The 27475-nt window shown below is 43.1% G+C and overlaps 1 protein-coding gene across 2 annotated transcripts in view; it reads left to right on the top strand.

Annotated features, from left to right (window-relative positions):
* Nucleotides 1–27475, top strand: part of ARHGAP10 (Rho GTPase activating protein 10) — a 333273-nt gene that overhangs the window by 153512 nt on the left and 152286 nt on the right. For both annotated transcript variants that reach the window (XR_009245824.1, XM_058666789.1), the window contains exons 8-12: nt 456–585; nt 6707–6813; nt 11072–11166; nt 24035–24116; nt 26731–26776. Coding sequence is in view for 1 of the 2 variants with exons in the window: in XM_058666789.1 (XP_058522772.1) it covers nt 456–585; nt 6707–6813; nt 11072–11166; nt 24035–24116; nt 26731–26776 (460 nt within the window). In the remaining variant the exon portion in view is untranslated. The remainder of the gene's footprint in view (nt 1–455; nt 586–6706; nt 6814–11071; nt 11167–24034; nt 24117–26730; nt 26777–27475) is intronic.

Genomic DNA, 27475 nt, shown 5'->3' with positions numbered 1-27475 from the left:
GGACCTGAGCCATCCTCCACTTCTTTCTCAGTCCGTAATCGGAGATCCAGATCAGAAGTAGAGCAGCTGGAACTGGAACCAGAACCTACGTGGGCTGCTGATGCTGGCAGGTGGAGGACTAGCTTGTTGAGCCACTGTGCTGGCCACAGCACTTTGTTGTTCTATAAGAGTGACAGTGTGAGCCCTGAGTGTAGGAATCTTTATATTAACTGGTAGAATTATTTGTGGTTAAAAAGCTTTAAAAAAGTCAAACTCCTCTGTTGTCTTTCTGTATTCTTTATTATGCTGGTTTTTTTTTCATTTGCACATGGATTTCCACATACCAAAAGGAACTCACAGTGTTTGGAGAAATTTACTGAAAAAAAGTTCTGAGTTTAATTGTACTTATCCATAAGCCTTAAAATGTGACAAAACTTGATTGAAACTTGACTTTGATATGTCTGTCTTTATTGCAGACCCGGAATCGATTTGAAGGCACACGATCGGAAGTGGAGGAGCTGTTGAACAAAATCAGACAGAATCCCAAAGACCACACACGGGCCAGTCAGTTCACGGTGGAAGGCTACCTGTATGTGCAGGAGAAAAGTAAGCAGCCCGGACAGTGCCTGCGTGGCGGCTCGCCCGTCCACGCCACTCACACATCTGCTTTCCTGTTTCTTTCTGTGGTAAACAGTGATTGCATCTAGGTGGGGAATTGCAGTGCCACGTTTCAGCTCGTGCGCACGTTCGTACTGATCAAATCAGGGTGATGCATGTTTCCCCTTGTTTGCCCTTCCTTCATGCCCAGAGCCTCAGAGCCAAGAAAGGTTGCTGAGAAGACCGAAGTGGTTGTGAACCGTGGTCATTCCACTGTGTAATGCGAGGAGGAGCTTACTTCTGTTTACGTTGGTTCCATCCTCTCTGGGTCCTCCCTTGCTTTCCCAGAGCTCTGGCAGTTCCTCTATTCTGAGGTGGTGGCATTTCTCTTGCTGTGTGTGGCTTACTTCATTTAACATGATGCCTTCCTGTTTTGTCCATTTTGACACCACTTCATTCCATTGTGTGGCTGAATACTATTGTCCGTTGTGTGTATTTGCTTCCTGTTCTTTATTCATGTGTTGATGGGCACCAGAATTGGTTGCGTGCTTTGGCAGTTGTGAACACTGCTGAGGTGAACTTGGAGACACAGAACTGTCTTGCTCACTTGGAGGATTTTTATTTGTTTGAAAAGCAGAGTCCAGGGAGAAACTGGGGAAGAGAGATCCTTTCATCCTTTGGTCACTTCCCAAGTGGCTGTGATGGCTGAGGTTGGGGCAAGGCTGAAATGAGGAGCCATGAATTCCATCTGGAGCTCCCACGTCGGCGACGGGGGCCTGAGTGCGTGGGTCACCCTTTGCTGCCTTCCTTAGTGTTTGCAGGGAGCTAGCTGGATTTATTATTCCTCTCCCTCTGCCCGCATGCTTGCTGTCATTTGTTCCTTTTTCCCCCCTACTTCTTTGTGTAGTTGCTGTGATACCCTGGGAGGTGATTCTTCATGCTTTGCTTGCCCCCTGCTGTTCTGGAACATGTGTTTTGTGTGTGGTGAACATGTTTCTGCTCTGGAGTGGGCCCTGTGAATGGAGGACGGGCTGTGATGCCCTTTCTCTCTTTACCCTGCCCACGGTGTGTCCCCAGGAGCCATGGCAGAGTTCTCCTGAGGCTCCTGTCCCCTTGCCCCAGCCCCGGACAACGCCTTCATCTGCATGTTCAAACCCTGGCCTTCCCCAACCCTGCAGTTGGGGCCCAGGCACATATCTGCCCATCCTTCGCCACAGTCTCAGCTTGTTCTTGCCAGAGACATGAGCAAGCTTGCAGAGGGCTGCCAGCAGCATCTAGGAAGGGACCTTTGTTTTATTGTGGTCCGAGTGACAGTGCAAAGGAAGTCCTTGCTGAGAAGAAAACACAGGGCCCCAATCTCGTTCCAAGTTACAAGAGCTCTGCAAGTTGACTTTATCAGGCGTGGGACCTCCCTGGTGCTCCGTAGAAAAGGTGGGAAGCTGCAGTGCCTTTCTCCCCATCTTCCTCCCTTTTCGCCTTCATAACTGTGCTCAGTGGGCTGTAATGGACAGTCCTCATGCTGTTAGTTCATAGTGCTGAAGGCCTGGAACAGCAAGCTGACCAGGTGGCTACAGAGGATGCCCGAGGCCCAGTTACGTGGTGTCAGCTCAGAATCACAGTTGGTATTCTGTGCCACGGGCAGGGTAGCTCACCTTTCCTGTTCGCTCTGAGCTTCATCTGCAGGCTCACTGTCGTCACTTCGAGAGCAGTCATTGAGCACGCAGCGCTCTGGGTTTCCTTCAGGCTTTGTGTTTTTACTCCCGTCTTTTTTTTTTTAAATTGAGTCTGGAAAAGCTAAATTAAAATCCAGGATAGAGTCATGAGAGTGTGGTCATTCTCTGCATCACATGCAGCTTTAATTTTGACGTTTATAATTTCAAAAATCGTTTTTATTTCTTTGAAAGGCAGTAGCACTGGGAGAGACTGGGACAGCTGAGCCATCTGTTGACTAGCTTCCCAAGTGCGACAGCTGGGCTGGGCTGGGCGGAAGCCAGGAGCCAGGAGCAGGAGTTCTGTGTGGGTCTTGCTTGTGGGTGGCAGGGACCCATGTCCTTGAGCCATGACCTGTGTCTTCAAGGGTGTGTGCTGATGGGAAGCTGGGATTGGAAGCATAGCTGGGACTTGAATCTGGGCATGCAGGTATCTCAAGCTGTTTCTTGTCCTTTTTTTTTTTTTAATTTTAAATTTTGATTAGTGTGCGAAGGATTGAGGGTTAGGGGAAAGTAGGTGTGATCATTGTCTCCAAATTTTCCATTTCATCTTCCTGTATCTGGGGGAAGGGGAAGCAAAGGAGAAGTTATATCCAACCTCGCAACTGCTCCAGTGCCCAGGGATGGGGAACGGCCACCCAGCATCAACCTGGGGTCCCGATGTGGCACATGATCTCAGGGTTCTGCCCAAGAAGTTTTGATAGTTCTGAAATGCTCTGAATCTTGCTGATCCAAGGGTGAGGGAACCCTTCCAATGTGTATTGGCTGACACAGTCGACCTTAGAGTCTCCGCTTGCCCCGATTTTGCTATCCTTGTTTGGCGAGGGTAGTTGTCCAGTGTGTTCTGTCCTCCGTCCTCTGCCATGGCACCAGATGTCCTCTGCATGCTCCGGTGAACTGCCATATCCTCCACTGAGGAGGACAAGCCCTTTGCAGGTGGGCATAAGGACCCAGGCCAGGTGAACTGGGCTCCGCCGGACTCCTCGCCCCTGAGGCTCGTGGGACCCAGACCCGGACCGGCACCCACCATGCAGGTGGGCTCTCAAGCCATTTCTTAGCTGCTGCATTAAATGCCTGCTTCTGCCCAGGCCAGGCCAGGCCAGGGAACGGAACCCAGCGGCATACATATAGGACCAGTTCACATCATTCACTGGCGAATCCAAGCAGCAGAATGGAGTGTAGGTTTGGCTGGGTTCAGTTGCAGCGTACACCAGTACACATTAGGGCTTGGACTGGGTGCTGGCTGGGCTGGGCTAGGCTGTATCCGCCAGCAACCTGAGCTGGAATTAGGGGTAGGCCAGGTCAGGCCAGGCTATAGCACCTACTGGCAAAAGCTGAGGTGAGGCAGGCCATGCCAGACTGGGCTACCACACCCAACCAACACAAGAAAGACCTGGGGTTGGGGGCAAAGCTGGTAGGGGGATGAGAAGGGCTCCCCTGCTGGACCACCACTTTCACTGAAGAGCGTGAATTGGGATGGGGGCAGACCAAACGCGGCAGAACTACAATATCTGTTGGCCTCCTGTGAGCTGGACCAGATAAAAGCCAGACTGGGTTGACTGGTCCTGCTGCTATGAGCATAAGTCAGAATGGGTGTGGGTTGGTCGGGCTCTGCTGCAGCATCAGTTGGCAGATGATAGTATGGGGCACTAATTCTGTGAAGCCAAACTGCAGAACCACCTGGAGAGTCCATGATCCGGGAGTGGGAGTGGGCCCAGAAGGGAAAAATGGGTACTTCTTTCTTGGATTGACACTGTATCTGGTGAGCATGAGAACCAGGACTGGGACAGGCATGCATGGCTAGACAGAGTGGCCCCCGTCTGCAGGTGTGTGGGCTGGATAGTGAGGCTGGTTGGGTTGAACTAGGCTTCAGTACCCATTGGCATGTATATGAGGTGAATGGAATGTGGGACAGACCGGAACAGTCTGTGGAACACAGTGGCAAGCATGGGAACCAGGGCAGGTGGTGGGCCTGGTGAGGGTTGCTGGGAGTTGCCCCAACTAGGCTGCAGCTCCCACTGGTTTACACGGACAAGTGTGTGGTGGGCAAGACTGGGATCGCTCCAACACCCATTGGTTTGCGTAGAAGATGGGGATCAAAGCAGAACTGACCTAGCAATTGCAACCACCAGTATATGCATAGACTGATAGGAGCAACAGACTGTGCCGGACCCTGTACTGGCAAGCACACACAAGAATCAGATCTGGGATCACTTCAGACAATGTTTCTTTGGGGATCCCCTCAATCAAACTGCTGGACTCAGAACCCCAACCATGAAGAGAATTGCAGGTTCTATGGTCTGCCCATGGAGTGCATGTGTCAAAGCTGAGCCTCTCCAGTGGCTCAGATGGAGCAGTGGACAGCATACCCAGGTGCACATAGAGGATATGGCAGTCCATCGGAAGCTGCAGAGGACACTTGGTACCACAACGGAGGACAGAGGACAGAACAAATCGATCAATTACCCCAGCCATGTGTTTGCAGTGAAAATCTGGGCAAACGGAGACTCTGAGGTGGGCTATGTCAGCCAGTGGATTCTGGAGAGATTTCATTGCAATGGTGAGATTGGCAGCACTTCAGAACACTTCAACTATCGAAACCACTTGAGCAGTGCCATTGGAGCATGCCCCACATCAGAGACCCTGGGATGGTGGATGGAGCTTCTCCCTTTGTCTCTTTCCCCCAGATACAGGAAGAAAAAGAAAGAATTTGGAAACAATGGTCTTACTCACTTTGCTCTAGCCCTTGACCCTTGTGCCCTAATCAACTATGTAAAAATCATCTTCCAAAAAAAAAGGCCTGCTTCTAACTTGTGCAATTGAGCTTTGAGAAATTGAGCTAAAACCTAAATGGGGGAAGACAACCAGTGATGGCAACATTGGCAAAACTCTTCTCTTGTTTACTGTGTGCCTGGCACTGTGCTGAACTGCTGTCCAGCTTTCTTCATGTAATAACCCCTAACACAACCTATGAAGTATAATGAGCTATTATTCACCGCTTCCCAGTGATGCCATGGGGGCACCAGGTGTGAAGTGTTATGCCCTCAATCACACGGTGAGTTTGTGAATTGTGTGTCTGAGGCTGCAGTCTGTGTGGGCCCTGGGCACGCTCTGCTGTACGAGGCACAGGCTGGGGCGGGTGTGAAGGAGTACTCTTAGCCTCTCAGAGAGTAACATCAGATGATAGAAGGAGCGTAGTTGGAGGGGAAGTCTTTGCTCTTTGGGGCCAGGTGTGATCTGAGCTTGGGCTTTGCTGTGTCAGGCATTTGGCTTAAGCTTCAGTTCCTTTGGGTTAAGAAGAGATCGTCATCTCTTTTTCAAAGTCTTTTTGTTTGTGTGAATTATGATAATTACACAGTAGTATTGTGGACACAGTACCAGTGCTAGTTATGTACAACACACACCATGGTGGTTCCCAAATTCTGGCCTTTGGACTAATGATCCGAGATGAGATTTCCTCTCGTTGAGTAACCCATGGCCTATTTTGTCCACACTCCTAAAAGAAAAGAACGAGTTTTTGCTAAAGCAAAGTGTGTTCTTTTTAAATACATTCTTTTAGAGTTTGTCCTTTCTGACTTCTAGGTATAGAGGTTGCTTGGTTTGTATGTATGTGAAATCAGGGTGATCTTAGAGGCCGATTGTTTTTTTTCCTAAATCCCGGTAAGAAACACTGTTAAACCTTGTTGAGATTAACCTTTGTCTTCTTAGGCGAGGCTTCATGGCAATGCCATTCAGGTGCTGGGCATATGTGACTTAGGTTGCCGTGATTCTTGGGCTTGAGTGACGATTAACATTGACTCAGCGAAGTGCGATGGGGATGCCGAGAGAGCGCTGCTGCGTGCAGGACAGTTCACTTCTGTGGAGCCCTGGGATTCCTTGTCTTCATACTTGCTTGACAAAGCTGAGGGCAGTCCCCTACCAGGGCGTTGTCCGTGGCCTTCAAGCTGCAGGGGCATTACTGGACTGGGTGGTTTTTGCAGCACTGTGATTCTGTGGGTTGCATCATTTTGAGCAGCCAGAGTTGACTTGCAAATTATGACATAAGTGGGTGGAACGGTTGGAACCCTTGTGAGCTCTTAAGATCTAGGAACAACCAAAACTTAAGCCTTTAGTTAGGAGATTTTCCAGTAGGAGATAACTGTTTTCTACAAACTGAAAACAAAACAAAACAAAACCCAAACACTTTTGAGTTATACCTGCGTGGCTGCAGACGTGTCAGGAGCTTTGCTCTGGGTGCCTCTGTGGGCTCGCTGACCTCCTCTAGCGCTGCCCGGGTGTTAGAGCTAGCATTGTTGTTGACTCTTTGGTAGAGCTGTGGTAGGTTGCTGCTGGTTGGGGTTCTCCTCCTTGGTAACGTGTTTGCAGCTCAGTTGGCTTGCTTATGAGGGAAAACACACAGTTCTGTTTTTTTCCTCTTGAAGGGCCTGCTCCATTTGGTTCCAGCTGGGTCAAACACTACTGCATGTATCGGAAGGCTGCCAAGAAGTTCAACATGATCCCATTTGAGCACAGATCTGGGGGCAAGCTTGTGAGTATTGGCCTTCTACTTGGCAGTGTATGTGAGGGGCAGTGTTGGCAGGCGTTGGCAGCCTGGGTTAGACAGGTTGAGCACCCCTCGTCTGAAGTGCTCCATCATCTGGAAGTTTCTGAGGATCTGTAAGACTTAAATTTCATCCAGTAAAATTTTGCTTGTTGTGTAAAATTATTAAAAATGTTTTCTAAATTACCTTTGTACTAAGTGTATTTGTTGTGTATGAAATACACATGAATTGAGATTTCACTGTCATCTACGAAATCCGTTCCAACAAATATTTCAAAATATAAAGCTCTTGGTTTCAGTCATATCAGGTAATGGGCAGAACATCTGTAATTTTTATGGTTTGTGTTTGTTAAATACGGGAACATTTTATTTTTTGAATTAAAATTGTTAATATAGGCAAAAAAGAATATTGTTTTTCTGAATTGCATGCATAGGTCTTTAGTTACCTTTTTTTTTAAATATGATACCAATATATTTCTTAGTAATGTTTCCACGTGGAATTAGATGTTCTTCAGTGTCTTTCAATTCTTTCAAAATGACGTCTCAGAATAAGAATACATATATATATATATATCACACCCAGGAAACAAATCTTTGTGCATGTATATAGATCACTTACATTATAAAGAGAATATGTATAGCTTCTTTTATTAAATACCAAAGTTACGAGTCTCCTAGCCTAAACTGTATACTCAGTAATCAACTCTGAACTAAGCAAAATAAAATACACAGCAAACAGTACACCTAACACTCACAAGTAGTTTACTTATATTCACTAAACAAAACTGACACCCTCCAGTTTACATTCATGAATTCTTTGTCAGTAGTTGTAGTTGTAGTAGTAGTGATATTTTCTTCAACAACACAAAACAATTCTTAAAGCAATACATACTACACAGTGGTTCTGAATTCTGTTGTATTTCTGGCTTCCATGTGCTTTCAATAACAGTGTAGTATATTAATCTAATTGAATCCTATATTATAGTTGGAATTTTGCTGTAGTGGACTTGTGCACTTAGCACACATGATACAGTGTAATATATTTCAGTAATCTTTAGAAAATACTACATGATAGTTATACTTCAAAAAAGATAAACTGGCATTTTACATAGAAAATAATTTTAATGATCTACATAAAATTTGAGCACATTTAACAATCATATTTATTTGAAAAGATCTGGCCAAATTGGTCTTACTATTAAATTTTTTAAAAAGTAGATTCATTCATTGTTTTCTTTGTGGGTAGATATAACTGTTAATTCTGTATCAAGAGAACTCAAGATTCTGTATAGGTGATCACAGAATTTGCTTCACTTCTGTTGAAATATACAGTAGTACTTCAGAAAGTTCCTGGGCACTGACTGTACTGTAAGTTCATTGTCGTGCAGAAATGTTTTTGAAATCCGTATGTAAAAGAGCTCTCGCATCATGTCAAGCCAAATTAAACATACCAACAACTAGTGTCATACTGCGTGGAGGAGGGTGGAAGGCTTCCTCTTTGAGATGGAGTAGAACGGGGATGCCCAGTTCTGTTCAACCTAGTACTGAAAGTCCATGCCAAGCCAAAGAGAGAATCCAATGGCATCCGCATTGGAACTAAGGAAGTCAAATTGTCATTTGGTGGATGATCTGTGTGGAAGATCCTCAGATTTGAGAGCAAACTAGTAGATCTTACAGGTGAATTCAGCAAATTACAGGATACATAGGGAGTGTAGGAAAATTGGTTGTTATGTACCAATAATGAATTACCTGAAGAATGAAGAAAGTGGTGCTTGATCTTGATTAGCTGCATAGAAAATTACCTAGGAATAAATTCAGTCATTGAGGTGAAAAAGCTCTAAAATAAAAACCAGAAAGTACTATGTAAGTAAGTGGGAGAACACGAAGAAATGAAACTATATCCATTAAGTTTTTGCATTTACGTGATCCACAGATGATGCTATATATGTCCAAATGGCCTGTGGGAGAATGAAGGCTCTCCATCGCTTATTTGAAACTATTACAGAAAACAGACGATGCTTATGGAAGGATTTTTTTCTTTTTTGATCAGATGCCAAAGCACAAGAAGCAAAAGTAAAATATAGACAACTGTGATTTCATCAGGCTTAAACACTCTACACAAAAAGGAAATGATTTGGAAGGTGAAGAGACAAAACACAGAATAGCAAAAATACTTGTAAGGTTTACAGCTGACAAGGAATCAATAGCCCGAATGTGTGAGGAACTCGGTGCAGTAGCAGTGAAAGCATCCCGTTGAACTGCTAGCACATTGCAAGGGGCATTTCTCAAAGGCAGACAGACAGGTGGCCAACAGGTGCTGAAAGACAATACTCAGGGTTACTAGTCGTTGAGGAAGTGCAGACTGAGATGTAGCCCCGCACTCCTTAGCTTGCTTAGTCTCAGGCAGGAGAGAACAAGTGCTGCTGGGAATGTGGAGAAGAGAAAACCCTTGCACACCATTGCCAAGCACATACATTCAACTCAGCCATTACAGAAAGAGTTTCTCAGCAAGCTAAAAGCAGAGCTACCATATGATGTAGCAGCCCCACTGCTAGGTCTGTATGCGAAGGAAATTGAATCACTCTGTTGAACGGATACTGACACTCATATGAGTGTTGTGGTACTGCTCTTACACAGTAGCCAGGACGTGAAAACAACCTGGGTTTATGAAGGGTTGAAGTGGAGTACGACTCGAGGCTCAGAGGGATACAGTCTTGTTTGTCACAGCACGCACATGTCTGGAGATCACTATGTTAATGGGAATAAACCAGCCACAGAGATGCGAGTACCACAATCTTAATCATTACTGAGATCTAGAAAATGCTGACTGTGACGAGTAGCAAGAATGAGTTATCAGAGACTGGGAGGCATGGAGGAAGATTGCTTTGTGGGTGCTGTTCTGTGGCAGACTAGCATTGCTGCTGATAATGTGTGTCTCAATTACAAGAAAGGATTTGGGATGTTTTTGCTGTAAGAAATATTCAGTATGTGAGGAGACATGTTTACTCTGATGGGATATTACACAATATGTACATGCATGGGAACAGCGGATGGTGGCACATAAATACATACAGTTTTTATGTGTCAGGTAAAGACAGAATAAGATGAAAAAGTACGTATTATGCAAAAGCAAAGATGCATTTCAGGATCGTTTTTGCACCATGCTAAGCTTCTCTTTTAATTCCATTTTGCATAAATACTTTGAAGTACACTCGTACTTCTTCCTGAAAAGAAAAAAATACATCACACTGCATTTCTTGACAGCATTTTTGCACAATAATGAAGTGACCATGGATGATGAGAGTACCAGAGAGAAGTGGGAGCTGAGGACAGCCCTCCTGACGGCTGATGGACCTGTGCCTGAGAACAAGGCTTGAGTCTGAGTTTCCTTTTGGAACAGATTCAAGGCCTAGGATATGTCTGCCTGGCAGTCTCTTAGAAGTTGAACTTCCCAGTGATTGAAAAACACACGTAGGCCATAGCTATATTTTGAGTAATTGCCTGTTGTACTGTTACATTAATGTTAGAGAGCCTCCTATCCCAGGCAGTGTAAAATGTTCTTTAAGTATGTAATGATTCTGTGGTTCCGAGTGCTCCTGCACGCTCACCTGTCTCCTACCATGTTTCTAATGATCTTCTTTTTTCTTGGAACACGCTTTTTTTTTCTCTAATGATCTTAGAGGATAGTGTACCAAGATTAAATGCTATCATATTTATAGAAAAAAGTGAAGAATTCATGTGATTCGCTTAGGGAATGGAGACGGATGCTTCCACTGTTGGACTGTCTACTACAGAGAGCTAGGGCCATTTGCATATTTGTAGGTTGTTCTCTTTGGAAACGTCACTTTTATGGTCCTGAACAGTCACCTAGTGATCATAACTCATAGTTTGATGCAGTATGAAGCCAAAATAGGTTTTCATTTTTGAAAGGAGAGCAGGAGAAAAGAATCACAAATATTTTAGCAATAAGACACTTCATTTGATAATCTACCTTTTAAAATGAGAATTACCAAGGCCCTGCTTAATATTGTTATAATTGGAGCAAGATCTATAAAACCTTAAGAATAGGAAGATAGCAGCCGCAAGTGGTTAAGATTTTAAATTTTTAACAGTTTCAAGGAGAAAAGGATAAAGAGAAAGGATTTAAAATCTTGAACCTGCATGTCTCTGTTCCCTAAATGAGGGTCGGCGGGCATTTGATGCTTGCTGTGCAGTTTCTGAGAGAGTTCGCTCTGCTTCTTTGTAGGGAGATGGGGAGGTGTTCTTCGTGAAGGAATGTACCAGGAGGCATACCGACTCCATTGACAGAAGGTTTTGTTTTGACATAGAAGCTGCTGACAGGTAAGTTATTAGAGTGATAGGCTATCCATACAGAGTCATTTTTAAAATTTTTTAAATGGAAATACAGATTGGTTGCAACTGTGATTTTGCAGGTGTGGGAGAATGAGAGCCTTGTTACATTTCCAGTCTGCATTCATTCTAAGCTGTTTCATCTTGGTCACCATGTTTGGCTGTGGAGTGATAAATAGATTGATCTTGACTAAGGTTTGGAGTCCTTATAACCAGTGTGATCACTTAAAAGAATAACCCTGGAGCCTTTTTATTGTTGACCCAAGCCTGGTTTGTGGTACGAATAGAACACTGAGTCAAGGATGGTGGTAGCTCCCCTTGCAGAAGAATGTTCGTTTTCAAATGGAAGTCTTCAGTGTGTAGGCTGGGTGCATGGAGGATCCTAGGCAACGTTTGCCTATTTAAACGAATGACTATCTACTCCTTCGTTAATGGGTGCTTTTCACCCATTAAGTTATAAAGTAATTTGTATTTGAGAGGAAGAATTAAAAGAAGTAAAAGTTTGTCTTAGCACTTGTCTGGCATCCATTTCGACGTCTAGGAATAATGTGAAGGAAAATCTTGGCACTGAGAAGACATTTCTTTTTCAGTCATGGACAGTGAGGTGATTGCTTACCAGATCTGGTTGTCTACAAAGGTTGTTAGTTAAGTCTGCTCATGTCTGGAGAGTAGAAACGCACAGGATTTTAAAACATGAAAGATCAGCACAGGTCAAAACTCAGGAATAAAAAAAAGTTACTGCTGCTCTCTCCCTTAGGATATGGTTGAGTGTATGTTTTACTTGCCAATAAATGAACTGAAGACCAGGTATACGAAAATGTGCCCTTAGGTATCATGGTACAGTAACACCATCCTGGAAGGCACAGATAGAGTAATTACTTTCTCAAAGCTTGGGAAAAAGTGACAGAGAAAACATCAGTATGGAAGAGGCTAAATTTCAAGCCCATAAGAACTTATTGAGAAACTTGGAGATCCACCACGTAGAGCTTGTGTGTATGCACATTTGCATGTACCTGGTCTCATTCATGTGGCGTTCTCTCCACCCTGACTCTGTTCCACTGCAGTTGGTTTTCTGAAGTGCCTCAAGATTTTCCACATTACTGTGTCCAGCAGTTCATTCTCAGTGCTCACGTTCTCTGCTTGCAGTGTCCTCTGGTATGGCCCATCCATCTCTTGCTCTGTGATAATGCTTGCTTCGCTTGGTCCAAGGACATCACGCCTCCCTGGTTCTGACCCTGTCTCACTGTTTTATTCTTTGCTTTTAATGCTCTAGCTTTGCTCTTTCTTCCTTTCTGGACCTCTTGAACTTAGTGCGTAAATGTCTGCCCTTTAACCGCCCATTATGATCTTGTCCAGCCTTATGTCTTCAAGTGCCACCTGTGTGTTGGCAACTCACATTTATTGTCTCTTCTTGGAACCCCAGGTTCCCTTATCTGGCTCCCTACTTGGGGTGGCTCTTGGGTGTCTATTAGGCCTTTCAAACAGAATAGGGGTTATTGATTGGTGTTCCTGACTTCAATTGACAGAAATTCTTTGGTAAATGTACTCTTGATGGAATCTATCATTTAGTATAGCTATAAAAATATGAACTTACACATTCTGGTATTTTTTTCTGATGTGAAACGTGTACTTTATTAATTTTTCTTAAAGCTGTTAGATTTGCTTGGATGAATGCCTTCATTTATTCGTGAAGAAAATGAATTAAAATGTCTTCATGACTTGGAGTCTTCAAAACTAAGCTACTTTGTTGACCTTTATATTGGATTTATTTCTTTGTCTTTAAATAGGGAAATATTTATTTAGTTTGCTTTAATCAGTCGATAGTGTTTTAGGGGACTTGGGTTCCTGCCATCCTCTCTCCCTGCCTCCAACTCATCAGTGAGTTGCTGTTGGTTGTCCATTTGAGGAACAAAAATGGGCAGTGGGTGAGTGTACTCTGACGTCTCTAATTCTGGTATGTCTGAGTTCTTATTAAGTGAAGATAGGCTCTTATCTATTTCCATGATTCCTGGTGAGGTAGAGTACTAGGAGCTACAATTTGTTCTGTGTCTGTCAGGCTATGAATTAATTCCATGGCGGTAGGAATGCTGTCTCACTTAGTATAACTTGATTCTGCAGTACAAATGTAATGCCTTACATATGGTGGACATTGACCACATTACTGCTGGATTACATGAAATTGAACTGTTGCTTGGAGTGACAGAATTGGGATTAGAATTAATCAGGCGGGTGCCAGACAACCATCCTTTTCTTGTGTGCGGCACTGTCACAGCGAGAGCTCAGTGTTTGTGCTTTGGTTAAGCAGCAGCACAGCTGGGTGTGACGGCTGTGGCTGTTAGTAAGGTGTTTCTGATGGTGTTTCCACAGAGCTCCTCTGGAGTACTGTCACACTTCAGCTTCACATGTGGGGGCACGTGTTTTAATATCAATATATTTTGCCACATTTCCAAGAATCCATTGTGTGATCATCTTTTTGGAAGTGCGATCCCCATAGAATTGTGGCAGGTGAGGCTTAATAAGCTGTGTAGGGGAGCTGGGCTTGCAGTCAATCCATGTGGATTCAAACCGAGAGCTTTCTCTTCCTTGGGACATTAGTTCAGATTGCATTTGGTGGTTTGTAACAGAACATGTTAAAGCCAGGTGGCCCAAACAGTGTCCCAGTTCATGTTCTCTTGTGTTTGGGAAGGTCAGAGGTGCCAGTGAGGCTGGGTAGGAGGCGTCTCTGTGTTGGATCCTGCTTGTTCTTGGCGTGGTTTGCCCTCCCCGTGCCTCAGATCCATGCTCTCTGCTCTCCTTTGTCATAAAACACATGTTACACTCATGTAATGTTGCTCTGAACACACAGTTACCTGCTTACACCTAGTCACAAGGGAGACTTTTAAATTCTGAAATGGGCAAATTTTCTCATTTTCAGACATCCGCATGCTCTACTATTAGGAAATCCGAGAGAAAGGGGAGAAGGCTGAGGAAAGGGAGAAATCAGCTGTCCCTGGCTGCTGATGAATTGCTCGTTAGATGGATGTGTGCTTCACTTTATCCCCTCTCTCAATTCACTAAAACGTTCCTTTGGCTGTATCCTTGGCAAAAAGGCAGTATTTCAGAACGTGTGTGCAGAACACTATCCAAATGCTGAAAACAGAACTTGTGATGTGGGAGGAGTCTAAAAAGTCACGTGCTTGATAAGGGACATATTTCGGCAATGCATAAAGATTTTTCATAGCTCAGTAATAAAAACACACCTTTTGAAAAACAGAAGATATAAGCAAGACATTTTTCCAGAGAAAGTAAACAAGTAGTCAATAATCTTATAAAAAGATGCTAACATCATTAACTGTTACGGAAATAGAGACCAAAGTCATAGTAAAATGTTCACAGAGGAAAAAGATAATAGTGAGTGTTGGTGAGGGTGTGGATAACTTGGAGCCTTCATGCACCAAGGCTGGGCTTTAACAGGGAATTGTTGCTTTGGAAAGTGATTTAATTGCTCTTAGAAAGTTAAGTTTAGGATTGAAAAATGATTTAGACATGACTGTTCTTAGCTGTATGTTCAACAGAATTGAATACAAAGGTCTGTCCTAAAACATGAACAGGAGAGTTCTTATAGTTATTTATAATAATCAAAAACTAGCAACAGCCTAGTCATTGACAAATGAATAAGCAAAATGTGCAATGAGTGATTCAGCAATAAAAAGGAAGCAGTAAGCTGCAGTGTGAATGGCTGTGGGAAACTAAGTGAAACACACTGGTCGTAAAAGAACATAGTCAACTTCATGTTATGATTCCATACGTACGAAATGTCTCAAAGTGGCGGATCTATTTATAAAGAGTAAATTAGTGGGGAATGACTCCTGGTTAGGTACAGGTTTTTTTTTTTCCTTCCTCCTGAGGTGATAAAAATGTTCTAGAATTGATTTTGGTCATGTTTACATAAGTCTGACTATACTAAAATGTTGAATTATGTACCATTTATTGGGTAAATTTCGTGGCATGATTTCTATCTCAATAAACCCTTTAAAAAGGGAACACAGCTACAAATAGTGAACTACAAGACCTTACATGACTATAAATATTCCAGTCTACTTCACGCCAGCTACATTTCAAATCCCACAGGCTGTGAGATGCTCTTGTGCTCATGTTTGGTCGTCTCTTGTCTTCTCTGTGGACAGCTGCAGCCTGGGAAGATACAGCTTTCTTCCCTGGAGGATGAAATACCTGCCTCTAAGCCCCAACAGCCCTGTTATATAACCTGCTTCCTGCCTCACTGGCGTGCTTGCCACATGCCGCACTGTGCTGTGACCCCCGCACATTTGCTTGATAAATAATTACCATTCTGTGCAGCTCTCCCACACATCGCATTCAGGCACTGCATAAAGAAAATGCTTCCCATTTTGCTTTCATTAATCTGACATTTCAAAAATTTATATTTAGTTTGATTTTTGCCTACTTCTGGTGTATCACTCTCCACAGCAAGATGCTTCTTACTCGTATAATTTGTCCGTATTTTCATGATGAGGAGGGTAGAACCTTTTTCTTCAGCATCAAGCACTACAGAGTGCTCTGACATTAAACACTTGAGCCTCTAATAGGAGTGTTCCAAATGTTCATGAAAAACACATATTGCAAAAACATTAAAAGTAGCTTAAAATTGTTTTAAAAATCTGCATGCATAGTTTTCAAAAAAATTTTTTTGCATCAAGGTAAATGTTCATTTAAGAGACCCTCAGAGATTTCTCCCATGTGCTGTTTAATTCTCAAATGCTTGCAACGGCCTGGGCTAGGCTGAGACCAGAGCTGGGAGCCAGGAGTACAGCCCTGCTCTCTCCTGTGAGGGTCAGGAATCCAGTTACAGGAGCCATCAACTGCTGCTACCCATTCCTGCATTACTGGAGGGCTTGAGTCAGGGTCTGGGAACTGAACAGGCTCAACCCCAATTGCCAACACTTGTTTTTTTGAGAGACAGAAAGTGAGAGAGCCAGTCAGAGTGAACTAGTGAGAGCCCAGGACTGTGTTCTCCTACTTGCTGAATCCATTTCCAAAGTGTCTACAACTGCAGGTTCTTAGAACCCAGAAGCTGGGAACTCATTCCAAGCCCCCCTCGTGACAGGGATTGTGCTTCCCAGGAACCACACTAGCAGGAAGCTGGAATTGGCAGTGGAACCTAGGCACCCACAGTGGGATGGGTGTCTTTACCTGTAGCTCCAAAACCTGGCTCCGGCCCATCCTCTAATTCCATTGTTTCCATGAACCTGTTGATGTCCTTTTGCATGTATGTAGGACTCTACTATGTCTCATATTAGAGAGTGACAGAGGGTGTTGCTTGCAGAAGCCTAGGAGGTTGGATTGGGTGAGAATATTTACCTAATATTTCTGCTGTAGTTAGTACTTACAGTGTTTGTATAAATTTGATGGTGCATGTCTTCCAGGTGCCTAAGTGGTTGATTGACTGCTTGATGGTGAGCCAAGAGGTCTGTTGTCAAGAGAACTCATAGTGTAGGAGGATTTATAAAAAGCAGGACAGTTCTGAGGTCTTGAGGTTGACATAGGAGAGGAGAAGTGTGAGGAAGCAAGGCTGACTGGGAAAGCTTGTTCAAGAGAGAGCACTTTATAAACTCAAGGGAGGGGAAATCCACAGCAAAAAGGAGTTGGGTTAGTGCCATGTCATAGTAGGCTAAGCATCTGCCTGTGGTGCTAATATCTTATGTGGGTGCTGGTTGGTCCTGACTGTTCCACTTCTAATCCACCTGTCTGCTAATACTTGGGAAAGCAGCCAAGGACAGCCAAAATCTTTGGACCCTGCACCCATGTGAGAAACCTGGGAGAAGCTCCTGACTTTGGTCTGGCCCAACTCTAGGCATTGTGGCCATTTGGGGGAGTGAATCAGCAGCTGGAAGATTCTTTTATTCTCTGTAAATCTGTCTTTCAAATAAAAGTAGGAGAAATCTTAAAATTAATTGCACAAAGATTTGAGAAAATTCGTTTAGATAATCCATTCACTTCGGTCTGGATCTTGGGCAATTCTGCTACCTAGGAATGTTTGGCAACTGATTGTTCTGTAAGTGTGTGCTTGAGGGTGTGTGTGTGTGGGGGGAGGTTGTGGTTTAGAGAAGGGAGATGTGGGTTTGAGGAGGGGGATATAGTTGCCATCTAATGGATAGTGGCCAGCCATGCTGCTAAATGTTCCACCTTGCTTAGGCCAGCCTACAGCCACACCTGGCAGAAACTATCAGTAGTGCCACTGTTGAGAATTTGTACATTAAAGTGTTTGGTAAAATCAAGACTCTAGCTCAGTTTTGAATTTTCATTTGGGGAAATCATTCTGTTTTTTTATAAAACTGTACATGCTTTCTTCAGTTACAGAAGTGCCTCGCTTGATTTGGTTATAGGTTACAAAAAACTTGGTAGGAAAGGGGTTCCTCTGGGTTTATTTTTTTGGGATGGTGAGTCATTCAAGAATTAAGATTCTGGTGGAGAGAAAATAGGATAGGAAGTTCTGTTTAAAAATAACTTAATTGACATTTATAGAGCACAGAGCTGGTAGAAATAGAAAGGTTTTTTTTTGGTGTGTGTGTATAGATTTCTGTGAGTTTTATGGACTGTAAGATTATGCTATAAAGATGATTCTGTTGACAATGATGTATTGAAAGCCACAATTAATACTAGTGCCCAGTTAATTGAAAGTTTGAATTGACATTAATATAGATTGAAAATATGTTAGTATTTTAAGATTTATTTTTATTGGAAAGGCAGATTCAGAAAAGTAGAGACAGAAAGATCTTCTATCTACTGGTTCAGTTTAGCTGGAGCTGAGTCAGTGTGAACCCAGGAGCCAGGAACGTCTTTCCTGTCTCCTATGCAGGTGCAGGGTCCCAAGGCTTTGGGTAATCCCCTATTGCTTTCCCAGGTCCTAAGCAGGGAGCTGGATGGGAAGTGGAGCACCCGAGACACAAACCTGTGCCCATATGGGGTTCTGGAGGTTGCAAGGTCACAATTTAGCCACCGAGCCATGGTGCCAGGCCCAGTATTGTTTTTTTCAACATGTGAAATGTGTGCGTATTTATGGGATACGAGATGATGCTAGCATTCATATTCTTTTTTGGGGAAATATCTGATGTGTTGCTAACTGTGTTTATTCTAGTGTGCAATACAACACCAAAACTTCTCTTTTTACATTGACTTAGCACTCATTCAAACACCCTCCTTAACTCTCCGGTTTCCCCTTCCAGCCTTGCCTCTGACCTCTACTGTTGTGTTCTCAGCTTCAGTGAGAGCAGCTCGTCATATTTTTATAACGTGTGCTGAAGGGCATTGAAGTGTGATCCATAGGTACAGTTTCAGATTTTTGAAATGAAGTCAGGTTAAGCAGTTTTGTGTGTGGATTTCGGTGGACGCACACTGCTGTTTGTCTTGCATGTATGTTTTGGCAGAGGCTTGTTGGGTTTATGGTATGCAGGTTTGACCTTTTTGAAGCATTGAGTTTTCCAAAGTGTTTTACCTTCCTATTATTGTATGAGAATTGCATTTGCTCTACATTATTACCAGCCTCTTATGATGTTCCTCTTTTTCTGTTTAGCTATTTATCATTTATTGGCCATTTGTATTCCTTCTGCCGTGTAGTCAAATGTTCTGCAGATTTAAAAAAATTCTGTTCTTTTTGTTATTGAATGGTGGAGTATCTACATATTCTGGATACAGATCCTTTATTAGATATGTTAATTGTAAATATAGTCTCTAACTTGTGGCTTACCTGTTTATTTTTGCAACAGTATCTTTTGATGAGAAAAACATTAATTTTGTTATTTATCAATTAAAATTTCATTGATAGAGAATTTTGCTGTGACATTTTTATCTACTGTAAGGTTGTGAAACAATTTCCCATGAAAGTTTTATAATGAGTATATGATTTGTGGAAGGTTTTGAGCAGTGTATGGTTTAGGATACATGAACGTAAAAGTTTATTTTTTCGGGCCTGGCGGCGTGGCCTAGTGGCTAAAGTCCTTGCCTTCAAAGCCCCGGGATCCCATATGGGCGCCGGTTCTAATCCCGGAAGCTCCACTTCCCGTCCAGCTCCCTGCTTGTGGCCTGGGAAAGCAGTCGAGGACGGCTTAATGCATTGGGACCCTTCACCCGCGTGGGAGACCTGGAAGAGGTTCCAGGTTCCTGGCTTCGGATCGGCGCGCACCGGCCCGTTGTGGCTCACTTGGGGAGTGAATCATCGGATGGAAGATCTTCCTCTCTGTCTCTCCTCCTCTGTGTGTATCTGGCTGTAATAAAATGAATAAATCTTAAAAAAAAAGTTTATTTTTTCTCAGATGAAAAGCCTGTTTTAAAGAGTGATTTGAAAGGTCTAGTTAGAAACAGGTAGAGAGTAAAGAAGGGAAAAAGGAGGCTGAGAGAGAGAGTGACCATTTGCTGACACTCCCCAGATGATCCTGGCCCTGGGCTAAGATCTCTGACATGGCTGGCAGGACCCAAGCACTTGGGCCATCTTCCCTTGCGCTTCTGGGCACATTGATATGGGGCTCGCCTGCACGTGCAAAGTGGAGCTGGTAGTAGGAACTGGTGCTCATATCTGTGCTCGTTTTGAAGGTGGTGGCTTCACACGCTGCACCACAATCCTGGTCCTAGCTAGCCTGTATTCTAGCACTGTCTGTGGGTGAAGACTTTCATGTCATTTAGTTTTTGTGATTGCTGGATTGTAGGGTGAGACCACCAAACTATCTCCTCCAGTGTCTACCGGTTTGGGTTCCCATTAATCACGAATGCATTCTTGTTGCTGCACAACTTCATCTGTGTCAGGTTGCTTTAGTGTTGTGGATTTTGACTATTCTGATGGAGTGTTGCAGTGCTGGGATTACATTTGCATTTCCTGAATGCTACATAATGAAAAGCTTCTTGTCTTAGACTTGCCTGGCACCTGAGTATCAGTGTACATTTGCTCTACTTTCCAGCAGTTGCACTTCTGAGTGTATACACAAAAGAAGGAAAGTGAGGGTTGGAATAGGTGCTTATACGCTCAGGCTCACACGAGCATTATTTTTTGCAGGGTTAATTCAGAATTCATTTATTTATTTACATATGTAAAAAAGTATAAATTCAGTAGACGTGATCAAAAAAGTTGTTTAGTGTTACTTATTTGCTCTTCATTCAGTCCTGTTTCCCTTTTTTCTCTGAGTGCATAACGATTTCTCATTATTTGTGATTTTTTTCTTCAAAACATGGAATTTTTGTTATTTTATTATTTCATTTTATGATAGTTTCATAGGCTCTGGGGTTCCCCCAACCCCTCCCCATGCCCTACCCCCATGTTGGATTCCTTAACATTGTTGCAGTAGTGCAGTTCATAACCAGTCATGAGTCCTTCATTGTGAGCTTGTACCATGCATAGAGTCCAGCTATTATCCAGATAAATTCAACAGTTTTCTTGGGAGACCATCCCTGGTCTGAAAGTAGAGCTGGCAGAATATCATCCCCGCCAATGAAAAGCCACTGCACGACTTCAACAATTTATAACATCATGGAGTTAATTGACATGGTATTGAGTGACCAATATGTTAGAAAATGCAAATTTTTAACCACATCCTGTGACTACTTCATCAACATTTCAACTTTAGTTTATATACAACCGGCTGCTATACACCTTAAAATGGCTATAGGGTACTATTCAGCTGTCTTGTGTCTATTTTCATTTTTATATTTAGCAGCTTATAATATTGAAGCATGATTTTTACTGAACTTGGTGAATTTTAGGATAGTCAAAATAGACTTATAACTCTAACAAGGCATATGTTAACAATTGAGGAGCAGAACAGTTTTAGTAGGGATGTGCAGAGAAAGCTTTAATACTTTAGTGAGGAGTAACTAATCTTTGTGTCCTACCTAGTAAGGTATATGTGAGTCCAAGCTGACTGTTTTGTGTCTGTTCTAAGCTTTCCTTACTGGTCTCTATCTAATCTAATTTTTTTGGTGGGGGGCGTTCCGGAATGACCCTGATGGTCATTGCAAGAGAGGGTGGGGATACAAAGTTGGAACTAAGTAAAGACCAGAGAAAGTGCCTCTCCTGAGTCCCAAAGGAAGTTTACTGTTCTGTTTCTGTGAACCACTCAGGGCTCCTGGCTGTTGTTCCGATGACATTAGATCCTGTGAGGAAGGATCTGGGCTTCTTCCAACCCGTGTGGGAGCTCCGATAGGGAATGGATGACCTCAAAGTTCTTGGCCCAATGAGGGCACTCCAATTCCCCATGGTCTCCTTGGCAGTTGGGATATAGCCCTTGGTGCCCATACTGATAGTCCTAGGTGAGGATCCGGGAGTCTCCGGGCTTGGGATACAAGCCTCCTCCTGTCCACCTGCTCCACTCTGGGGTGCCCTCCTGCTCTGTGCATATGACCTCCTGTTAAGAGGTTGTCAGGATTGCTCTTGGATCCCACTGTATGTCTTTATAGTTTTTGCTAATGTCTAATGCAGATTTGAGTCTGCTGTTTGTAAGTTACCTGTTACAGTCTTGATAGATTATACTTAACATCTTCCATCTTTTTAGAGTGTGTGAGGAAGATTTCTCTGCTCTCCCGACCCTTTATGGAATAACATAGGATATTAAAAGCATATCATGTTTTTCAGTTCTTTGATGTAGATCGTAAGCAGTCTGTCTCTTATTGATTGTTGGTTCATTGGTTATATCACAATATCTTATTGCATGTGTTACAGGCTGTTTAAGGTTGTAATAATATTACAATTTACAGGTACTGTTTTTAGGATTGACATTTCATCTGAAATTAAGGCAAACATGTGGTATCTAACCTTTTGGGATTGGCTCATTTCCCTTAGCATAATGGTTTCCAGTTGGTCCCATTTGGTCACAAAGAACTGCATTTTGTTTTTTTAAGTAGCAGAGTAGTATTCCATGGAGTAAATGAACCATACCTTTCTTATCCAATCTTGTGTTGATGGGCATTTCAGTTGCTTCCAAGCTTTTGCAGTTGTTGATTGTGCTGCTATGAACATAGGGGTGCATGTTGGTTTCTTGTCTAACTATATTTTGGATATATTCCTAGAAGTTCTATTGCTGGATCATATGGTATGCAGATTTTGAGTTGTTTGAGTGTTCTCCATACTGATAAATGTAGAGGCTGTACCAACCTGCAGCCCTACCAACAGTGGAGTAGGGTTCCCTTTTCCCCGCATCTTCACCAGCAAGTGTTGTTGGGTGTTTTTGTATGTGAGCCATTCTTACAGACATTAGGTGGTACCTCATTGAGGTATTAATTTGGATTTCCCTTATTGCCAGATGGCTTAAGCATTTTTCATGTTTGTTTGCCAGTTGGGTTTGTTCCTTTGTAAAATGCCCATTTCCTGTGCCCATTTCTTTAGTGGTTGGTTGATTTTGTTGTTTTGGTTGTTCTGGAGATCTTTGTATATTCTGGAGATTGGCCCCCTATCACCTATGTAGTGTGCAAAGATCTTCTCCCATTCTGTGGGCTGCTTTTTTACTTTGTGGATTGTTTCTTTCGCTGTACAGAAGCTTCTTAGTTTGATGTAGTCCCATTTGTTTATTTTGGTCTTGATTGCTATTGCTTTTGGTGTTTTTTAAGGAAGTCAGTGCCAACACCTAAATTTGGCAGAGTGTTTCCAACATTTTCTTCCAAAAGTTTGAAGGTTTCTGGATGTAGGTTTAAGTCTTTTATCCATCTAGATTTGATCTTAGTGTATGGTGAGAGATGTGGGTCTGACTTCTTGTGTCTCCATGCTATCACCCAGTTGTCCCAACAGCATTTATTGAGGAGACCGTTCCATTTGCATGGATTGTCTTCTGTTTTTTTGTCAAAGATTATTTGGCTGTATCTCTGTGGGTTCCCTTCTGCTGCTTCGATTCTACTGCATTGATCCTCCTCTCTATCTTTGTGCCAGTACCAGGCTGTTTTCATAACCACTACCCTATAGTAGGTACAGAGGTCTGGAATTGTGATCCCCCCTGTTAACTTCCAATTCTTCAGGAAGCACAGCAGTATTATTAAGGATAGCCAAAAGGTGGAAGCTACCCACATGAACAATGTTGTTGAAATGAATAACTAAAATGCAGTGTATACTCACATGCAGTGGAATATTTCTTCAGTTTTTCATTTTATTTCTGATGTTTACGTAGTTGATCAGTGTGGGAAGTGGTTGAGACCATTGTTTCCAAGTGTTCCTTTTCTTCTCCTGTATCCTTTAGTTTTATTTATTTATTTATTTATTTATTTATTTTATGATTTTTTTGTATTTTAAGATTTATTCCATTTTCATTACAAAGTCAGATATACTGAGAGGAGGAGAGATAGAGAGGAAGTGGAGCTGCCGGGACTAGAACCAGCGGCCATATGGGATCAAGACGAGGACCTTAGCCACTAGGCCACACCGCCAAGCCCTATCCTTTAGTTTCTAAAGAGTGAATTTGTGACTGCAGAGTGGATGAACCTTGAATAAACTGCTGAGCTCAATTCTGTATGGTTGATGTAATATGTAATCAGTAAATAGAATGGCAGGGTGCTTTCCAGGGACAGGGCAGAGGGAAAGTGTGAGTTAGTGTACATGGGTTCAGAGCTTCAGTTATGCAAGATTGAGAAGATGTTCTCAATACAATTGGTTGTGATGGTTGCACAGATGTGTAAATGAATGTAATGCCATTAAACTATACCTGTAAAGATGGTTAACCTGGTAAATTAACATTTATGGTATATATTTTAACATTTGTGGTATATATTTTATCAAGTCTTAAAAATGAAAACACACTAATCCCTACAATCATGCCATTAGAACTTGAGGTAACAGGAAAGCGGCTGCTGTCAGTGACAGTGGGTAACCTGCTGTATTCCTGGTGTCTTTCAGGCCTGGCGTTGCCCTGACCTTGCAGGCATTTTCAGAAGAGGAGAGGAAGCTGTGGTTGGAAGCTCTGGGTGGAAAAGAAGCTGTAAGAACAACCAATGGTGGAACTTAATTTCATGTCTGTCAGAGTCAATATGTGCTGTTTTTGTTATATTTTGCTTTATGGTATTTGGGAAAAGCTTCCTGCTGCAACTGGCATTGGAATCATATGAAAGCACTCCACATTGTTGTAATTTGGTTTGGGCAGCAGCAGTACACACAAGACGGGTATATCGTCTGGTTTCTCTTGACTGCCACTCTGATTGGCTTTGTTTGAGGAAGTCGTCTAAAACCTTCATGTCTTCTCATCCCTGATAGTGCTTTGGGTGGTGAGTACAACAGATGCTGGCTGTGTGCTTGATCTCAGTGGAGACTGTCTTAAAAGTGGTTGCTGTCATTATCTCACTAGCTTTAATGATTTATGGTTTGGTCTTATGCTTTATGGTCTGTCAGGTTGTTCAGTCTTGGTGCATGGGCCTCTGGCTCAGTCTGTTTTAAGGAATAAATTAAAGGTGGTGATGGGGATTGGGAGACTGTGGGATTCATTCTGTTAGCCACTTTATTCAAGCCACTTTATTCAAGTATTACTTTCATTTCGGTAGACTTATGGCCTTTGGGAGTTGAGAATTTGGCAGCTCCTGTGTGGGGTTGGAGATTTAGTGAGGATAATGATAGAAACCACCATAGAACCAATTTAAATCAAATCTGCTTAAAGTATTATGAATCAGAGTGAAGTAGCAGGGCAGGTGCCTGGTGAACTTCTCTGGAAAGAATGAGTTGTTTTAGCGGAGTTGAAGGAGAATGAGAGGTGGAAGAGGAATCACGTGCAGTAAGAGGAGAGAGGCGTCAGAACGGAGCTGTGAAGTGCACAGGCTAACTTTAGCTGATGCTAACGGAGAGCACCCTGGTGAGGGTGTAGGAAGTGGGAATAACCCAACTTGTCCACAGCGTGTGTGGCAGCATTTGACAGGTGAAAACCTGAGTGAATATTTTTGAAAAACTGATGTGCTTTATTCCTAGCAAATAAAGCAGTGGTGGTTGGTGAGTCATCTTGCCTGATCTGAGCTGCAAGTAGATGCAATAGGGTGATTCCTGTTGATTTTTAGTTTGTCCTTACTATTTTTAGCTGGGAGTTAAGACTCGTTACAATGTTGATGATCACTGAGATCCAAAATGGAATCTCCCAGTCCTTACTGAGTGGAGTGTGTACTTCCTCTAGGAGGTATTGAGGTTCAAGAGGCACTTTGGGAAGTAAGTTCATGTAATAGAAAGACCATGGGACTTAGACACAGAGAAGTACAGCTGTTGCCAGTGACAGTGCAGCCTTGATCATGTGTAGGATCCTCTCCATTAGAGCAAAGAGCCTGGTGAAGAGCTTCGATATGTCCACACAGGCAGGGTTGCAGAGGGGTTGTTTGGGCACACTCAAGGTGTTGCGGTGTTGTAGTTGCTGTGTGCCTTGCAGATATTGAGTTAGCAGCTTGGATTCCTTGAGTCTACTCAGAGCAACCATTTGGCTGCTTGAGGTCTACTTGCTTAAAGTCCTGCCAGAGGCTATTGGTGTCTTCAGCAAACACCAGGATTTAGGGCTGCTGGAGGGAAATGAGCTGTTTCCAGTGATAATTCAGCATCCTGCAAAACTAGGTGCCTGAGCTTTTTTGCTTTCTGTAAACTCTCCCTAGTGTGCTTTGTAGGGACTGTGGTCTTTTAATCGTTGTCTTACGGGGGAGGAGGTCATTTCCTCAGAGTGTGAAAGTGGCCTGTCTCATGCTCTGTGTTGTCTATCTTTGCATCGGAGCCCGTGATGGTGTGTAGGAACAGAGAACTATCACACAGTACACTAACTTCTGACCCCAGAGGTATGGATACTTTCCTCTAGCCCAGACTCTGATGCCAACTGGATGTTCTACAATCCAATTCAGTCCATTTCTGACCGGATTCCCTTAGAATTGGCATCAGATCCTGCAAGGGGAGGGCCCAGTTGCATAGGACTGCCCCTGCTTGAGATGCTGGTTACAAGGCTGGGCCTCCCATACCTCACAGATTGGCCATTAATCAGGGAATCCCATAGACCTTCGCTGTGAGTTTGTGAGAAATGCCTGCACAACTCGGGAAACACTGGGCTTAATTTCACAATGAGTCATGAAGGATCCAATTTGGAACAGCCAGATGGAAGAGATGTGAGGGGATAAAGTGTGACATGAGGGTTGGGTGGGCTCAGACAACTTCCTTCTATGAAACGCCACCTTCCTAGTATCCTCATGAGTGTGCCATCCCAGAAGCTCACTGAATTTCACTGTGTAAGTTTTTCCTTTACAGCTCAGTCTCCAGCTCACGCTCTAAGGGTAGGCCTTGAAGCCCTCATCTTCTAATCACTTGTTCCTTTTGGTATTTAACTCCACCCTGAGGTTATCTCATGATCTTGCACTAAGTCACCTTACTGCATAACTCAGGTGCGACCAAAAGGAACTTGAATGACTCAGTAACTTCCCAGGATTTGGGCACTTTATTTCCAGAGGCAGGGACCAAATATGCCTCCTATAGCTCATAATCCAATGTGAGATTCATAAAAATATATTTTAATGCTTGATCTTAATCGTGTCCACTGGAATCATCTTCGCTGATTTGTTAAAAAGTAATCATCCTTTTTCTTTTACTAGCTGTTCCACAGTTTTAATAGAGCTGTCGTCCCAAGACCAGAAGGAAGTAAGTGCTGATTTATAAAAACAAGCATTGCTCTTTCTTTTCTGTGCATTGGTTTGTGTTGGACCCAGACGGACTGCTTGGGCAGGCAGCTTTGTTGGCACCTTCTCTTTGCTAGTCCTGCTTGAGATGTGTTCTGTCTTAACCATGGAGTACTGTCTTAGAGTCTCCAGGATTGCCAGAGCCTTCACTGATTCTTAACAGTTTGGAGCTTTTCCAGGTCTTTCCCTACAAAAACCAAAACACTTTTTCTATGGCTTGCTTTGCTGTTTATTTTTAAACCACAAATGATTGCAGGTACTCAACGTCCAACCTGCTTACATGGCAGAGTTGCAGCCACACCTGGTATGGGGCTTGGTTCCCTGCCCTTGATACCTTTACCCCAGTAGTCTTGGGATGTAGGCTGGTCAAGCAGCACGTCATTGTGCCTTGGAAATTGACTAATAACGGTGAGCATTCTCTCAAGGATCTTTTCATGACACTGTATATCCTTGAGGCAAAAAATATTCTGTTAGCTTTGTATTCCGTTTACTACTTTAAAACAAAAATCTGATGGGATTTTTCTGGTTGCTTCACAGATTGCCTTTACATGCTTGGAGGAATTGAGGCTATGGCTGTCAAATAGCAAGTTTGGAAACACTGTGAAGTAGCACATGGTTTCATAATGATCATAGCTGCTTGACCCACTGCATGAATAAAAGA

This window comes from Ochotona princeps, chromosome 7 (genome assembly GCF_030435755.1).
Source record: "Ochotona princeps isolate mOchPri1 chromosome 7, mOchPri1.hap1, whole genome shotgun sequence".
NCBI classification, from domain to species: domain Eukaryota; kingdom Metazoa; phylum Chordata; class Mammalia; order Lagomorpha; family Ochotonidae; genus Ochotona; species Ochotona princeps.
This window is presented reverse-complemented; position numbering and strand designations above follow the sequence as displayed.